This window comes from Hippoglossus stenolepis, chromosome 3 (assembly GCF_022539355.2).
Source record: "Hippoglossus stenolepis isolate QCI-W04-F060 chromosome 3, HSTE1.2, whole genome shotgun sequence".
NCBI classification, from domain to species: Eukaryota; Metazoa; Chordata; class Actinopteri; order Pleuronectiformes; family Pleuronectidae; genus Hippoglossus; species Hippoglossus stenolepis.
Genome location: NC_061485.1, coordinates 4,215,686 through 4,231,611, shown reverse-complemented (window position 1 = coordinate 4,231,611; position 15,926 = coordinate 4,215,686). Strand labels below are relative to the sequence as shown.

General features: G+C 40.9%; 1 protein-coding gene across 3 annotated transcripts in view; it reads left to right on the top strand.

Moving 5' to 3' along the window:
• raly (RALY heterogeneous nuclear ribonucleoprotein) overlaps nucleotides 1–15,926 on the top strand; it is a 91,395-nt gene extending 75,469 nt beyond the window's left edge. Inside the window, exons 6-9 of one of the 3 annotated variants that reach the window (XM_047338657.1) lie at nucleotides 5,088–5,207; nucleotides 7,261–7,454; nucleotides 8,915–8,962; nucleotides 13,030–15,926. In XM_047338657.1, the coding sequence (XP_047194613.1) occupies nucleotides 5,088–5,207; nucleotides 7,261–7,454; nucleotides 8,915–8,959 (359 nt within the window). In that variant the 3' untranslated portion in view covers nucleotides 8,960–8,962; nucleotides 13,030–15,926. Of the gene's footprint in view, nucleotides 1–5,084; nucleotides 5,208–7,260; nucleotides 7,455–8,914; nucleotides 8,963–13,029 lie in introns of all 3 variants that reach the window. The other 2 variants (XM_047338656.1, XM_035148360.2) reach the window with 2 other exon arrangements.

Here is a 15,926-nt window from a genome sequence, read left to right as displayed (position 1 = left end):
TGTAATTTAATCAAAATTTTCCTGCATCTGCCCTAAATGTTATGAATTCTTCCTTCTTCCTTCTTCCTTCTTCCTTCTTCCTTCTTCCTTCTTCCTTCCTTACTGCCTCCTTTCACCAAGTGTCATGATAATCTGTCCGGGGGGGCTTGCATAATCCTGCTAACTAACAAAGTAACAAATGTAGATCAATCAATCAATCAATTTTTATTCGTATCGCCCATATTCACAAATCACAATTTGTCTCATAGAGTTTAACAAGGTGTGACATCCTCTGTTCTTAACCCTCGAACAAAAGTGAAACTACCAAAACAAACCGTTTAACAGGGGAAAGCCTCAGAGAGTCACGTGAGAGGTTCCTCTCTCAGGACGGACACAAGTGCAACAGATGCTGCGGGTCACTGAACACTTCAGGGAAATAACAGTATTTACAGTTTGTAACATAATGGAAAAGTTTTGTCAATATTTAAAGTATTTGCACATAAGGAACTGTCTGATCGAGATGAAGGCAGCAGCACTGACAAACGAACTGGTGGAGTTATAGTTTTTCTTCCGGACCCTTTTGAAATGGGTTCCACTCGCCCGTGGCCACAGAGCTGAACTCAGCCCGGTATCAACCCTGTGATGGAACATTCATGCCGGTGGTGACAGCCGCTGTTTCAAGTGGTTCTACATCGGCAGCTCACTCGTCTCTGTTGATGTTGGCAGCTCAGGTTTTTTATTTTATGCTGAATGTTCCTGAAGAAAATGTCTTGGACAAATACTCAGTGTTTGCCAGATGGGAAATATTGAAGTACCGTACTAGAATTTCAAAATGATCGTATTTTGAGGAAAATGATCGTACGCGACCAGAGAAGGGATCGGACGCTCGATACCGATGTTTCGAAACTGTGTCGAGATTCTGAAGCAAATTACAGGTTTATCCAAACGATCCTTTTCAAAGCACAAGGCTGTTCTTTGAAACATGAGACTGGTGTGAAACCATCCTCCTCATCCGTCTGGCGATTATTTCATTACAAGGTTTCCTGCTGTCATTCAGGATTCCAGCTGTGCACAGAGGTTAACAAATCAGGCAGGCAAGTTAAATTAATGAAAATCCAAACTGACATCGCGGTGGTCAGGTCATTCTTTAAAGCTGCTGAGATTATCCAGAGGGGCTGTGTGTGAGAACGCCAGGGTCAGGGTCAGCCCGATTCAAACATCCAGGCAATGTCCAAGTGTGGAAGAATTCACAGAGAGGGCGTGTTGACGAGGTTTCTTACAAGCAACAGACATAAAGCTTTAAAAAATGAATACCTGCTCCGTCCTGAACACTCCAGTCACTTCTCTGTTGTTGTAAACGTGTCTGACTCGGACAATCTCCTGCTGCGTTCTTCTTCGTACGTGAAAGCTAGAGTCCGGAGAATGTCCCGAACCCAAACGCTCGGACGTCTTGAGGAGCTCCAGCTCCGATGTGTCCTCGGATCAGACACTGAACCCCAAAGCTGATGTGTGGAGTGTGATGGATGTGATGGTTCAGACGAGAAGAAGTGCTTCATCAGTTCAGTCCATCTCCCGTTACTGACAGGATCCATCCAGGCACTGAGAGAGAGACATTTCTTCAGGTGAAGTTAAAACAGTGCTGAACTTTCTTCACTTCTACCAGTGTTGGATTAAGATGGGATTTCAGAATTCTTACTGGTGGGAATCAGACATGATGGGAACTTCACTTGTTTTCCATTTAAAGAGAAGAAGAACTCAGAGTACGGAGGCATCATCTTGTCTCTTGTTGCTCAATCTGCAGGGACCATGCAGAGGTCAGAAGTCTGAGCTGAAGAGAAACTGCAGTAATTCCGGAGCTGCCATGAATTCAGTGTCGAGGAACCCCAGTGGGATCTCGAGCTCCTGTCGACTGACAGACTCCAGGTTCTTCACTCGGTGCTCCTGCTGTTTAAATGAGCACCGAATGCTCTGATATTAAGTTTATTATTAGATCATGTGTCTCACTAATCTGTTGTCATCGTACATTTGATCAAATTGGACTCAGAGATTTGCAAAGTTTCTCTTTTCTCCTCTTGTCTCTATACGTTTAAAATGCTAAATACATACTGACAGTTTTCCTTCTTGGTTCTGGCTCCTGGTCTTCATCATGTCTGGGATACTTTGGCTGCATTTCTGGGCAGTGGGAGGACGATGAGTTGCGTCAATCAAATAAATCCAGAAACAATCATTTGCTTATTAATAGAATTATTTGATATTAACTTTGTTCTCAGGCTTTAGTTACACAAACCTTTATATTCATGGATAAAAACTAAAAAAAAGTTATCTTCTCGAACTGTGAGAGGATCCCAACACAAGATGAGTTCAACATATCTCAGAAGAACTTGCTCAGATAATATTTTCAAATTATATGGATTTCTATAAAACTTTACGGCGATCAAATGTTAGGCCTCGCAGAGACTGGCTTATTTCACTGACTCCCCCCAGACCACAACTCAGTGATACTGTCAGGGAGGTGCAATAAAACCTCGAGGAGAGTACTTGAAGTTGTCAAACATCAATAGTTAAATACTTCCCTTGTGCCGTTTTTCTCCTCGTCCTCTTATTATAGCTTTTAACTTCAGAGAGAATCAAGTGTTACCACAAGTGTTTTATAGCATCTGACTTTTATTAGATCCTGAGGAGGAAGAAAAACGCAGCTTTAGATGCAACATATTGCAAAATTCTGATAGAAAGGTAACCTTTTGAAATCCAGGCCAACGGGCTAGAGGAACATCTGATGTTCATTAACCTCTCAGACAGGACCTGGATCTTCTCAGGCGCCGATCCCCTGTTAGTGCCATATATCCAGACTATGTGGACTGTGCAGTTATCATCATACACTGATGCACATGCAGCCTGGCTACCTGCATGTGGAAAACCTGCAGTGCACAGATTTATATTTAGTAAGTTATGGATTCACTGGGTAAATAAACACAATAATTCACAGGTAAATTAAGGGTTTACACAGAGTGTGTTTTCACGCTGGTTGAGTTCTCGCGCAGTGGGCGACCAAACTTGCTTTGAATATCACTCGAAAGAGTTTCTCTAGATGATCAACTGTAGGAGCTGATCAGTCGGGGGTGGGGGGTGCAGGGGATGAAACCCCTGCAGTAGAGATCTGTTTGATTGATGCATTAATATGCAAAGCGAAAGTGTTATCTACCGAGTTCAGGCCGAATCCTGCCAGAGATGGTAAAATCTTTATGGATGCTTTTCTCCCAGTGCTGGCTGCGTTTTATTTCAAGAAAACCATTTGGCAAAACATAGGTCTTTAGAAAAGATATTGTCTGCAGCCGCTTGCACATCAGTAGCTGTGGATCTTGTCAAACTCTGCAGATCTGGCACTTTAAGGTTGTGGAGTTGAGTATTGAAAGATCTGACTTTAAAACCAGAGTGAGGAGGAGATAGTTTTAGTGCATCTGAAGACCAAGACAGATTTCTCTCAGCTGGGTTTGCGTGTTGAGACATTTCCATTGACAGCAGAGACGTGCAGATGAGACAGAGTGTGCGAGTAAGAGAAGGGAAAGAAAACAATTAGACGGCAGGAAAATACAAACGGATTCACGGGGCGGACGATGTAGGAGAGAGGAGGCGAGAGTGCAGGACAGAAAGAGAGAAGGGAAGAGGACAAGATAGAGAAATCAGGGGAGAGAGAAGGGAAGAAAAACATGGGAGAGAGAGGGAGGGAGGGAGGGAGGAGTGGTGGAAGAGCATTGAGCAACATCCCCTCGCTCGCTCACAGTCGGTGAAATATGGTAGTAATCGTGAGTTTATTGTGGTGAAACAAAAACAACCACCAGATGTGTTGCATGACTCCAGTTGTTTTCTGCTGCTACTAATGTACTCATCACTCTGCCCCCCCCCCTGTCTCTTTCTCTCTCTGCTCTGACCCTTTTCTGTCGTTTGCTCCAGAAACTTGTGAATGCTCCATTGTTTCTTTTATTGCAGGACAAACAATAAAAATACAACATTTCAGTACAATATAAAATGAGTTAATTATACTTGTAAATCAGGTAAATATATAAATAAATGAAATTCAAGTTAAAATCATTGAAGTTAACAAATAGAAATATACGATATATATATATTTATCTCATGGATTGAATTTGAAAATTGACATTGCAAGCACATTACATCCACAAAATACATCTTCATCTTCAATGTCGTGATTTAAAAATAGTAATAATGTGGAAAAGTCTTCATTAGTCACAATACTTTAAGTAACAATCATTATTTGGATTGAAATTCCATAAAAATGATTATGAAATGAAATAATAATAATAAGAGAACTGAAAAAATATCAGAGACAAAAAGGACCCGAGACTCTGATCCACTTTCTCAGGACGTGTTGGTTCAGATGCTCGTGAAAATTGATGGATCCCAAAAGAATGAACCCTGACGTTTTGGGTTCCAAGACATTTTCTCTGCTGTTTCTTTCACATAAACAACAACCGTCAGAAATGTCACTGGCAGATTCCCAAGCAAAAGACGGACCCTCTCCATTTTGAATCCCCCCCCCCTCAGGGGTTCAGGCAGGTTGCTGGTGATGTCATGGTTCGACCCCGCAGTGACCTCGGAGAATCACATGACCAGTGTTTCATGTGTCTCCTCAGGATTCAGTTCATTCTAACTTAAGTTTCCAGCACGAGACTGAAGCACAAGCTCAATAAAGTCCCAGACACATAAGAATAATCATAAGAAATTTACTTTCACTTACTTGGACACTTATATTATTAATCAGAGCATGAACACTAACTTTTCTCATTTCTGTCTGTATGTGTCTCTCTCTCTCTCTCTCCCTCTCTCTCCCTCTCTCTCTCTCTCTCCCTCTCTCTCTCTCTCTCTCTCTCCCTCTCTCTCTCTCTCTCCCTCTCTCTCCCTCTCTCTCTCTCTCTCTCTCTCCCTCTCTCTCTCTCCCTCTCTCTCTCTCTCTCTCCCCTCTCTCTGTCTCTCCCTCTCTGTCTCTGCCTCTCTCTCCCTCTCTCTCTCTCTCTCTCTCTCTCTCTCTCTCTCTCTCTCTCTCTCTCTCTCTCTCTCTCTCTCTCTCTCTCTCTCCCTCTCTCTAGCAGCAGTGAGGGGTGCAGAGCTTCAGGCGATCAAGTCAGAGTTGACTCAGATTAAAACCAACATCGAAGCTTTGCTGGGCAGACTGGAGCAGATCACAGAAGACACACACATCACCGCCACAGGTGACTCACAGAACACAGTCATACACTGCAAACCTATAAATGGCAAGTCCCTTTAATCTTGTGTGCTCTTTAGATTCATGGGGGGGGGGGAATCATTTCCACATCAAGAGAAACAAGCAGGAAATAACTTGAAACACATTTCAGTGATATCACTTCCTTTGGTTTTGTCTGCAGCCTTAACTGGCTTCTTTTCTTTTAATGAAATAGTTACTGAGCAATATCTTAATTTGAATTATAAATCAGGTCCCATGCATGATGAAATAACTTCTACAAAAAAATGTCTTACCAATAGCAGAATGCTAAAATCCCATAGTATTCGTTTCATGCAGCGTTAGTAACTTAGCCAACGAATTGTCCTGTGATCTCCATCAGCCTTGGACAGCTAACGTGTTAAATTCCTGAATTCAGCAGTAGTGGGGAAGTTTCAAAAACCTGCACATGAATACAGGGATAAGCATTTTGTATTTTCAACATTTGAACATTTGAACATAAATCTCTGGACTGAACAGAGATGTGATTCACAGATTATTTTCCTGGAATTGTAAAGTAGAATACAATACCATACAATTCAATTCAATTCTATTCAAACAACAACAATCCAAAGTTTAAAAGTTCACTCTGAAATCAATTAATGTCCACTTAATATTAATATTCTTTAATTGTCTGAGGTGCATGTGCATATAAAAAGCAGAGAAGTTAAAGAAGTTAATTAAATAAAAATGACATGTTCTGGGGTTTTCACATTGTCTCCTCGTCCTCTAGCTGTAAACTCTCTCTACTTTCTAAGCCGTCGAGGTTCTGATCCCATCAGCCATCGTCAGGTTCAGTGCTCTGACAAGCTGCTGCTGCTGCCTACAGATGTGCTACCAGTCCCCAGTTTGTTGCTTTAGTGGAAGTTAAACAGTTTTCATAGGAATGTAAATACACAATATAAATACATGGCACACGGGAGACCCACTACTGCTCATGTGGGAGTCTCACAGCGAGCTGCCAACTTGCCAGATGATATAATGAGGTTCTCATGGTTCTCTGCACATTAGATTCACCGACTGATCCCATAAGCCGTGGCATTGTTTTATGAGTGCAATGCACACACAGCGCAGTGAAGCGGTGCCGTATATACAAACCAACAATAAGGGAAGTCAGCAGCTTTAGCGACGGGTTATTAAACCGTGTTCTGTAAGGAGTTGTTTCAAAGTGCTGGAGGCAGAGGAGTTGGCTACATGAAGGTTTGAGGAAATAAAAGGATATGAATGAGGAATAAAGTTTATTTCAGGATTCCAGGAGTTTCACCGATGGGCTTTGTGATCCAGAGGTGAAAGGACGAGGCTGCTCAAAAGAATAGGAACAGACCTCGATGATCGAATCTCTGACCGAGTTAATAACCTGGTAGTTAAAGACCAGAGTGACTGAGACAGTGATACTGACAGACTCTGCAGGAGAATGTGCAGAATCAAGACAAGAGACAGAAGCTTCTGGTTTCTTTTTCTAGTTTTGGTCGCCAGCAGGTAAACAAAACATCTGGAGCACAGTGTCTTAAACACGTCAGTTATCTGCTTTCATACATGGTCTTAGAAACCAGCCACAGTAATGTCTGGACCTGACAAAAACTACCACTGTTTGTTTTGTGTGGAGAAACGTTCGACTTGTAAAAACTAGTTGAACTGTGAAATGTACGATGTTTGGAAGATGGAGGTTTTGGTCCAGATTTCCCAAAAGATTTGCCCCTTGCATCCAGAAGCTAATTCGTTATCAGGTGATGAGTCTGTACGACAATAAATCACATGTTATTACACCACTGGGCGAAATTAAAATTATTGTGATTATTGTTTTGTAAAACAATATTTCTGTAGTGAAAGGTGTATATTAAATACATATTCTGCATCTTTTATTCAATGTATTATTTTCATTCTTGTGCCTTTTTATGTTGTCACGCTCTCGTCTGTCTCACTCTGACTCTGCTCCTGTAACAAGTGAATGTCCCTGGTGTGTGGATCAAGTCTGGTCTTGATATTTGGCGGTTCTGTGTTTCCGTCTGTTTATTCTGATCCAGAACTGAGGAAGGCAGACGAGTGTAAACATGAGGAGGCGTGGCAGGAAGGGGAGGAGTCGAGCTCAGAGCTGGATGACGAGGAGGAGGAGCAAAGACAGAACAGCGAAGCTGAGGAGGAGGATGAGGAGGAGGAGGAGGAAGATGACGAAGAGGAGGAGGGAGAGCACACACAAGACGACGCCCAAGACCACATGGTGCGTATTACACCTGTACCGGTCTGAGTGCGAGTTCAAATCCACCTTTGCTGTTTAACAGTAGAAACAAAGAGCATCAAATGCAATAAATGCAACAATACACTTAACCACAACTCAATTTAAGATATGATGTCGACATCTAGATGTCCTGCATCGATGTCATGTGAGGACATCAGTGTCCTCACTGAGTGTCCTCACATTGATCTAACAGGGAACTTAAGGCTTAATGCTCATATATATTTCCCTTTTATTTCCACTTAATTAGCCAATATTGAACTGAGGCATTTCTATATATGATTTATGGCAGCACAGAATCCCTTTAAACTTTTTTTAATTAATGTTATTTCTATTTTTTCTCTTATCAGCTTTGAGTAGATTTCTGTCGTGTAATTGCTGACTATGCAATTAATTATGAATTATTGAACGATGTACAGCCTGTAACTGCTGCACATTGTAAAGATGCACCATGTGTGTATGTTATATATGAAAGTAGCTGCTTCTTTATTAAATGTTGTTCTGACGGTGTGTGGTGAGTCCACCACTCGTTTCATATTACGAGATCAGGATAGTTTATAAGATCATCAGGGGGATTTCCGAGGGATGGGTCCCTGGTGTATTTGGCAGATCACCAGATTTCCCAGCGTAATCGGTTGGAAGATATATTTTATTTCCCTTTATGGAAAATTAAACATTGTTTGTCCTCTGCCTTATTTTATTCGGGAGGTTGAGTAGGAGTGTGTTGTTCAGAACAGGTCAAAAAGTCACCAGCGACAGTCGACTTGATGAATTCTCTCTGATGCTAAGTAATAAAATGCGTTTTAAATTCAGGGCTTAAACTCGTATGCAACCTTCCCATCGTAATACCCAGTGATGCTCCCGTGTATGTGATGCTGAGTTCTTCAGTGTAAGTTGCTCGTGGCAATGAAAAGAGTCTCGACGAGCTCTGCTGCTTTAACTCCACAGAGGTGGGGGGTAAATACTGATCCCCCTCAAAAAGACGATGAGCAGAGGGGTCCTCAAGTGAGTGAGAGAACAGACCCGGGTGTATATAGATCTTATTGGTATTCTCTGGATTGGTTAAACATGGTTTCTTCATCATATATAACCTTAAAATTCAAATAATTGTGATTCTTTAAATCAAATCCTGAGCCGTATAACTAATACCTTTCAAAATATACAATGTATATGTATTTTTGATAAAGGTGAGTGTGGAAATATGAGTGGAAATGTTTTACATCAATGAGAATAAGATGCTATATCAAGGAATTCTTTCTTTAGAGCTTATTTTTCACTGCTCTCTTCAAAATATTTACTGTAAATAATATTAAAAAAACGTTCTTCTTTCTAAACCTTTATGAAAATATCATGAATTCCAGCCTCCTGTTGAATGTACGTGTGTCAGAAGTGGACGTGATCATAATCCGAGGACAGTTTCACTGACGCTGTGTTGTTTTGTTCAGGAAAACAGTCGCCTATCATCAGAGATGGACTCCATTCACCCATGAGACGTGAGTGTTTCTCTGTGGAGTTCAGTCCAGGTCTATCACATGTATTTACATCCACAGGTTTAAAATGACCAGGGGCAGCGTCATCCTGTGTTTGAGGAGAATCTCTCTGTGACTGGACTTAAATCAGCCTCCACTTCTTATTCTGACCCAATTTTTAAATGTTGTATGTTTGAGAAAAGCAGCAAAACAAACATAGACACACTCACACATTCAAACCTTTACCTGTGACCAAGGGCACCGAGTGGCAGCGATGAGGAAGGGACACATGTTGCTGACACTGTTCCCACTCATAGTTATCCTGCTGGTCAAGGAATTGAACCAACCACCTAACACCAGCCTGTGTGGTTCTTCATTTCCATAATGTCCTTAACTTTTAATTTTTTATCAAACTAAGAAGGAGTTCTCTTGTTGTTTTACAGTAAATGTTAGAAAAACAGGCAGGTTATGTGCCTTGTAGACTCTAAACCTCCTGGAAGTGTGAGTGAAAATGTCTGCTTGCGTTTATACGTCGGTTATCTGATTGTGATCCCGTCCAGGATGTTCTCCTCCAGCTGGGATTGACTTTAGCCTCCCGGTGACCCTCGAAGGATAAGCAGCAAAGCTAATGAATCAATGAAGATCCTGAAACAAATTATCTTCATGTGATGTCTGAAAATAATCAAATAAAAGTAAAATAACTGAACTATATCACGGCCCAGGTATGTAAACAACGTCAGGATCCAGCACAAATTGGTGGAAAATTTGACCAGTGTGGAAGTGAGGAAATTTGCAATTTGTGCAGGCTCGGGTCAGAAAGTTATGAAAATAACACACACACACACACACACACATATATATATAAGTACGTATATATGCAAACATGCCAGAATTACACACTGTCCCTCGCATGCCTCAGTAAGTTTGAAGCCGATGGCTGGAAAATCAAACGTGGCTTCATCATAAAGTGATACGTCTGGTTTTGATTGAAGTCAGATCTTTATGATTTAAGGCAGAAATACGCCGTGTGCTCTCCACACTGTGCGAGTCTGTCCTCACAACCACGTCTTCTTCGCTTTCCATTCACTCTCAGAACTTTGAGCGTCTTCATTTTCACTTTAAACTGTTCCAATTACTAATATTGAGTTTGGCAGATGCATGTTTTGGTCGGGTTTTTCATAAAATTCTTCTCTGGATTGAATGAATTTTGTGGCAACGACGGCAGAGAAAGTAAAATTCAATTCCTGGTTCTGCACCAAAATGTAATTAAAACTCTCCTGACCCATCCACCAAGTTTTGTGGAAATCTGTTCAGTTGGTTTTGCATTTATTCTGCAAACTAACAGACGGACAAAGTGAGAAACTCCATGGGGAGGTAAATATCATTAGATCGGCTGTAGTACATATACTGTGAATGTGTTTGTGTTGTATCAACTCCTGAGCTGATGACACATAAAACACACCGTATGAACTATATTCATATTTCCCATGACATCAAAAGTACTGTTGCTACTCTGGAGAACATCGTTCTGTCTTTAAACATCTTTGACATTCTTACATCTGGATCCGACTCCATCTAATTCCACGAAATTGGCAGGAAACCTGTCGACCAAACAAACCCTGACAAATCTTGAAACTCAGGCACAAATATTTATTTCTTTGTAATTGATCCCGCCCACTTGTGCTGATTGTGGACACAGATATCAGCGGGGGGGACGGGGGGGGGACGGTGCAATATCCAAGACGTTATCGTAGAATCTCAATGTCCGACCGTCTTAGGTTCGTCTTGGGTAAACAAAGAGGCAAATTGCTTTGGCAGGAGTTTCGGACGAGAGCGAAGAAAGAACATCTTGGCCTTTGTGTGGCTGCACAACATCCCAACACCATTTTGCTCGTGACCTTGGTCGCTCCACAAAATTAGAACAGATTCGAACCGCGTTGCAAATCGTTTCGTCTAATTACGGAGTCGTCCTGCTGCTTTTACTGAACCGGGCGTCACAGCGCTCATTAACTTATGTTTTTTTTAAGACTGAAGAACTGTACAACAAAATATGACTAATGACTTATTGAACTTATTCATGTGTAACACAGAGTCTGGTTGGTTGCCAGGTATTTACAACGATTGTCTTTTATGGCACTCATTTGCTCATTTTCTTAATGATCTTTAAAATATGGTTCTTGTTCCAGTAACGTAATGTGGTCTAAATAAAGCTTGTGCAGTACGTGACGGAGCAGAAGAACGAGATGTGACCAACAACAGATGAATCGGATCATCATTGTTTAATTTCCATTTTTACAATTCACCACATTATAATAGATTGTGTCAGATGGAGCACAGCAAATACATCTGTGTGAATCCTCCATGGAGGGATGGATGGAAATAACGAGGTCCATTATGTATTATGTTGTATATTCTATATTAAATGTTGACATCATACCGACTTGTGGCTTTTAGAGGAGAATACAACATTGTTTCGTAGCATGTGCAGAGTCGTACTACGATATTATGTCTAATAATAAAAAAGCTCTACTCAGAAAATACTTGAAAAACTCAGAGATCAAACAGTAGGAGCCTCATGTCAGCCGCCTTCAGTCATATTAGAAATCTGACGTCCACTCTCCCTCAGTCCTCACCTTCCTTCTCTTTGTGACTCGTCGACCCCGAACACTGGACTCGATGTTCAAATCCCCGCAGAGCCGACGGTCTGCTTTTGATTCGAGGTCTTTCCAGAAGAAAAACAGGGCCCTGCAGCAGTTTGTGAATTGAGAGATTATGTGTAGGGAACAAATATAACGTGAAGGCTACGCTTCGATGTCACGGTTGGATTTTCAGATAATACCAAGAACTGCACACAACAGTTTGACTTTTTTTTTTGTCAAAGAATGTTTGAAAACTGAACCTTTATAGAAATATAACATGTTTTTGTTCAGGTTAAGATTTTGGTTTATTTTATTTACGTGAAATCCGACGTGTTTTTCCCACTGAAGCCAGTTTGGTTTGTGTCCAAATAGAGTTTAGTGTCTGGATGCAACTGGATTAAATGGGTTGAAATAGTGATCAAGCAGCACTTGCCCTTCCTTCAACATCACCACTGTGGTGCCCTTGAGCAAGGCGTTAGACGCAAATGCTCCATTGGAGCAGTAGTTCAGACCAGGGCAGCCTTCAGTGATCAAGGCACTCCTGTAAAAGAGAAGCTGCCACGCAAGGAATTTACACAAAATAGATCAAATATATAAGATATTTTTACTGTACTGCATAGAGGTACCTTCAAAGACTTACACAACACATACATTTCTGTGGTTTGAATCCCAGTTCTGCCTGTGTTGAGTTAGCAGTTTCTCCTGGAGCTTCGTGCTTGTGCTTTGTAAAGTTCTGGATATGGATTGTAAATGAAGATACTTTAAAAGGATGCCCACCAGTGTTTTTTTTTTTTTACAGATGCAGTAACGGGTGTTACACAAATAATAAACCTCACTCTTGTATTTATCTCTTGGCCGTAAAGGCTGCACTTTGTGTCACAAATAGCGTGAGTCAGGGTCAAAGGTTAAAAGCCTGTTTGAATGTCTGATGAACTGAGAGAAACCGGAGCTTTACGAGGGTTAAACCAAAAGGGAAGAGACAGGGCACGGCGGTAATGAAAAGCATATGTCGATGTTGTGGTTACGTCTTTAAAAGAGGAGCTTTAGTCCAAAGTGCGATGTAATACCAACGTACAGTTTTAGCTTCAGTGCAGTTCAACCCGTCCCACTGGCGCTGAGCTCTTCAGGCCGATGACAAAGTGAAATCCATGTGAAAACTCAGCTGATTTAACTCCAGCTGAGGTTTTTTTACGTGAAAGGGTGAAATTGATTTGTTGTCATTACGGTGGCCCTGAGGGTCAAATCACGTCAACACAAACATTTCAGAAAAACATTTAAAACTCATTCATAGGTCCAAGTGACACCAGTGTGTGTAGAAGTGAAGTTACTGAACATCATTCCCACGATTTCTACGTCTTTATTTTATTTTTTGATGCTGAAATGTGTGAAAAGCTTAAAGGGATAGTTCACCGAATAAATGAAACTATCCCTTCAATGTCATTTCTGTTTCAGGTAGTGAGGCCTGTGGAGGAAGAGTCAGACAGAAGGAGAGAGAGGGAGAGAGAGAGATGGATAACAACACAGGAACGCCATCAAACAGCAGGGAGCTCGACCGACACACTCACCCTCACTCACTTTCTCCCACACACATACTTGTCTTACTTCAGTTGTGAGGACGGTCACTGACAAATTACATTCCCAGCCCGTTTACCCTCAAACACGCCTTTGAAGTTTGTGAGGACCTGCCAACATGTCCTCACAATGTCAACCATCGTGCACACACACACACACACACACAAACACACACACGTTTAAACTTCAGCAGAGACAGACTTGACACTTTATCAGAGCAACAGGAAGATACTAAAACAGCAGGGTATTGACAGAACACGCCATAAAGTGATGAGTTACACATACTAACACCCGTGCGCACACACACACACACACGCACAAGGAAAAACAGAAAGTGAAGGAGACACTCTGAGCCGCGGGGAGACAGTAAAACAGCAGGCTGCCGCCAACATGCATCTTAATCTGACCGAGTTTAAGCCACAAACACGGGAGCCGGAGCTCATCAAATCATTATCTGCTGCTTCAACGTGGAACAACACAACTGAACACACAACGTGCTGAGGAAGAGCTGGTTACAAACCCTCGTTGTGGCAAATTCTTTTGGGATTAAAATCTAGAACAAGCTTTAAATTAAAAATGTCCGCATCTGTGTAAAACAAAATATATATAAAGCGTGCCTTAAAGTTCAGCCTCCAAAGTTTAACCACAAAACCAATCTGCGATAATATTGAATTAGTTTCAAGATCTAATGCAGCTTATTGAACCACAGAATACAATTCAAAATAGATTGTAAATGATTCGAGGTGTTAATTATCTGATATATTCATCAAACAATAATCACATTGTAAGATCTTCAATACTAAATTGGAGTCAGGGCCCAAAAATGGGTTCGTTAGCAATGAGGAATGCGTCATAATGGTTTTTAAAACTATGGCTAATTGCTTTGACATGTGGTGATTAGATCTGATTAATCACAGTTTGATGTGATGATGTTATAACAACGTCACAAAGTGCTGAACAAGAAGAAGTTAAAAACCAGACGAGACCAACGGGACATTGGCTCCATTAGAGACGAAGCAGTAAAACACGACTAAAACAACGAAAGACGAGATCGATGTGTTGAGTTTTTGACCTACGCTGCGATCACGGTTATTTTGGCTTCACTTTAGCGAGATGAGATTTAACTGATTCATAAACAGTCTGTTCAATAATAGTTCAATCAAGTTTGTGTCGTGATGCATTTTGCTATTTTACAAACTCCTCAGTACGTCGCAGGTCAAATTTGTTTTACCAGCATAAGAAAATATGATTTTGGTCATTTCCCCGTCATAATAATATCCAGTTTGCAGATGAGCAGTCACGTCCCCTCAATCCACAACATGCAAAAACACATTATAATGTAAATATAGTATTATTAGCAGTAAAGGTAAATATGGATCATGGGATTCCTCAGTGTGTCGACACTGTGATTCAAAGAGGAGACGGAATAGTTCTGTTGCTGCTGATGAAGTGAATCTGTCTCTGAACTTGTCTTTTTGTGTCGTTCGTCCTTTTGTCTTCATTCCCTCCCTCTCTCTGTTCCATCCTCCCTTCATTCACCTGCTTCCTTCTCTTTCTGACACCTTTTCTTTATTCCCAACATCTGTTCGTCTTGTCCTCGTCTTTCAGCCGGTTTCCCTCTCACTTTATTTATCTCTCGCTCCATTGTCCAATTTTCCTTTCTCACTTCATGTTAGACTTTTTATTACATCCGTTACTTTCCTCTCTGGCTTTTCTTGGTCGTCTTTAGTTTCTTCTTTGGGCCAAACACTTTTATTTCCTCTTTCTGGGTTTATTCTTCAACTCTCGTCTCATTTTTATACAGATCTTGATTCTGTTAGTTTTCTCTTTCTATTCTTTTCTTTGTGAGAGATTGGGAAGCACGTTGATTTAAATAATAATATTTAAAGATAATATGTAAGTTCTCTGCATTAAACGACTGGACGTATGATATAAATCGTGCTGAATTCTATTTTTACGTTGTTCCAAACATTTTTACTTTCTAGTTTAGAGCCAAATGTTTCTGATACACTTTTTCAGATCTTGGTCATATTCCAACATGATTCAGGATTTTAGTCATCAACGATTTTAAGTTATGAGAGTAAATGTTCAATTCCTTTAAGACGTCTTGTATCCACCAAACAATGTTGAAGAAACACTGATTGTTGACACAAATTTGCTTTGTCCAGTGATTTAATTAATGAATTTATTCCATTTATTTTGAGATCAGGAAAACCTTGCTTTGCCTCCTCTTGCTTTAGTTTAACTCGTCATTGCCAGCGGATTTGTTTGTGAAGTTCACCTTCACACAGGCTACACTGTTATTTGTACTGTTGCTTGAATATACTTGTTATAATCTCCTGAATCATCAGCCAGTACAGCATCATTTTATGTCAAGGTGATTTACAGCCTGGAACTTTGTGTTTGACCACGACATGATCAGATCTTCCTCTTTGACTTTTCAACCTCTAACAAGGAATTCTCAGACTTTGACTATTTTCTTTTCAATCAGTGACTATTGTTTTATAAAATAATGAATCTTCAGGGTGAAATGTTGTGTCTCGCTCTCTCGCTCTCTCCTCTCTTCCTCCTGTTTCTCCTGTTTCACTTCTTTTCACCATTTTCTCCTCTTGTTCCCGTCCACTTTCTACATGCTGATGTTCTGAAAAAGGCTCTGCTGTTATTTCGATGACCTCCTGTACGATGAAGGTGATGAAGGTGATGATGCTGACTCCTCTGTCTGCACCGAGGCCTTTACAACACATGTAAATAATCCAAATAAAAAGAGGTGGAAGCTG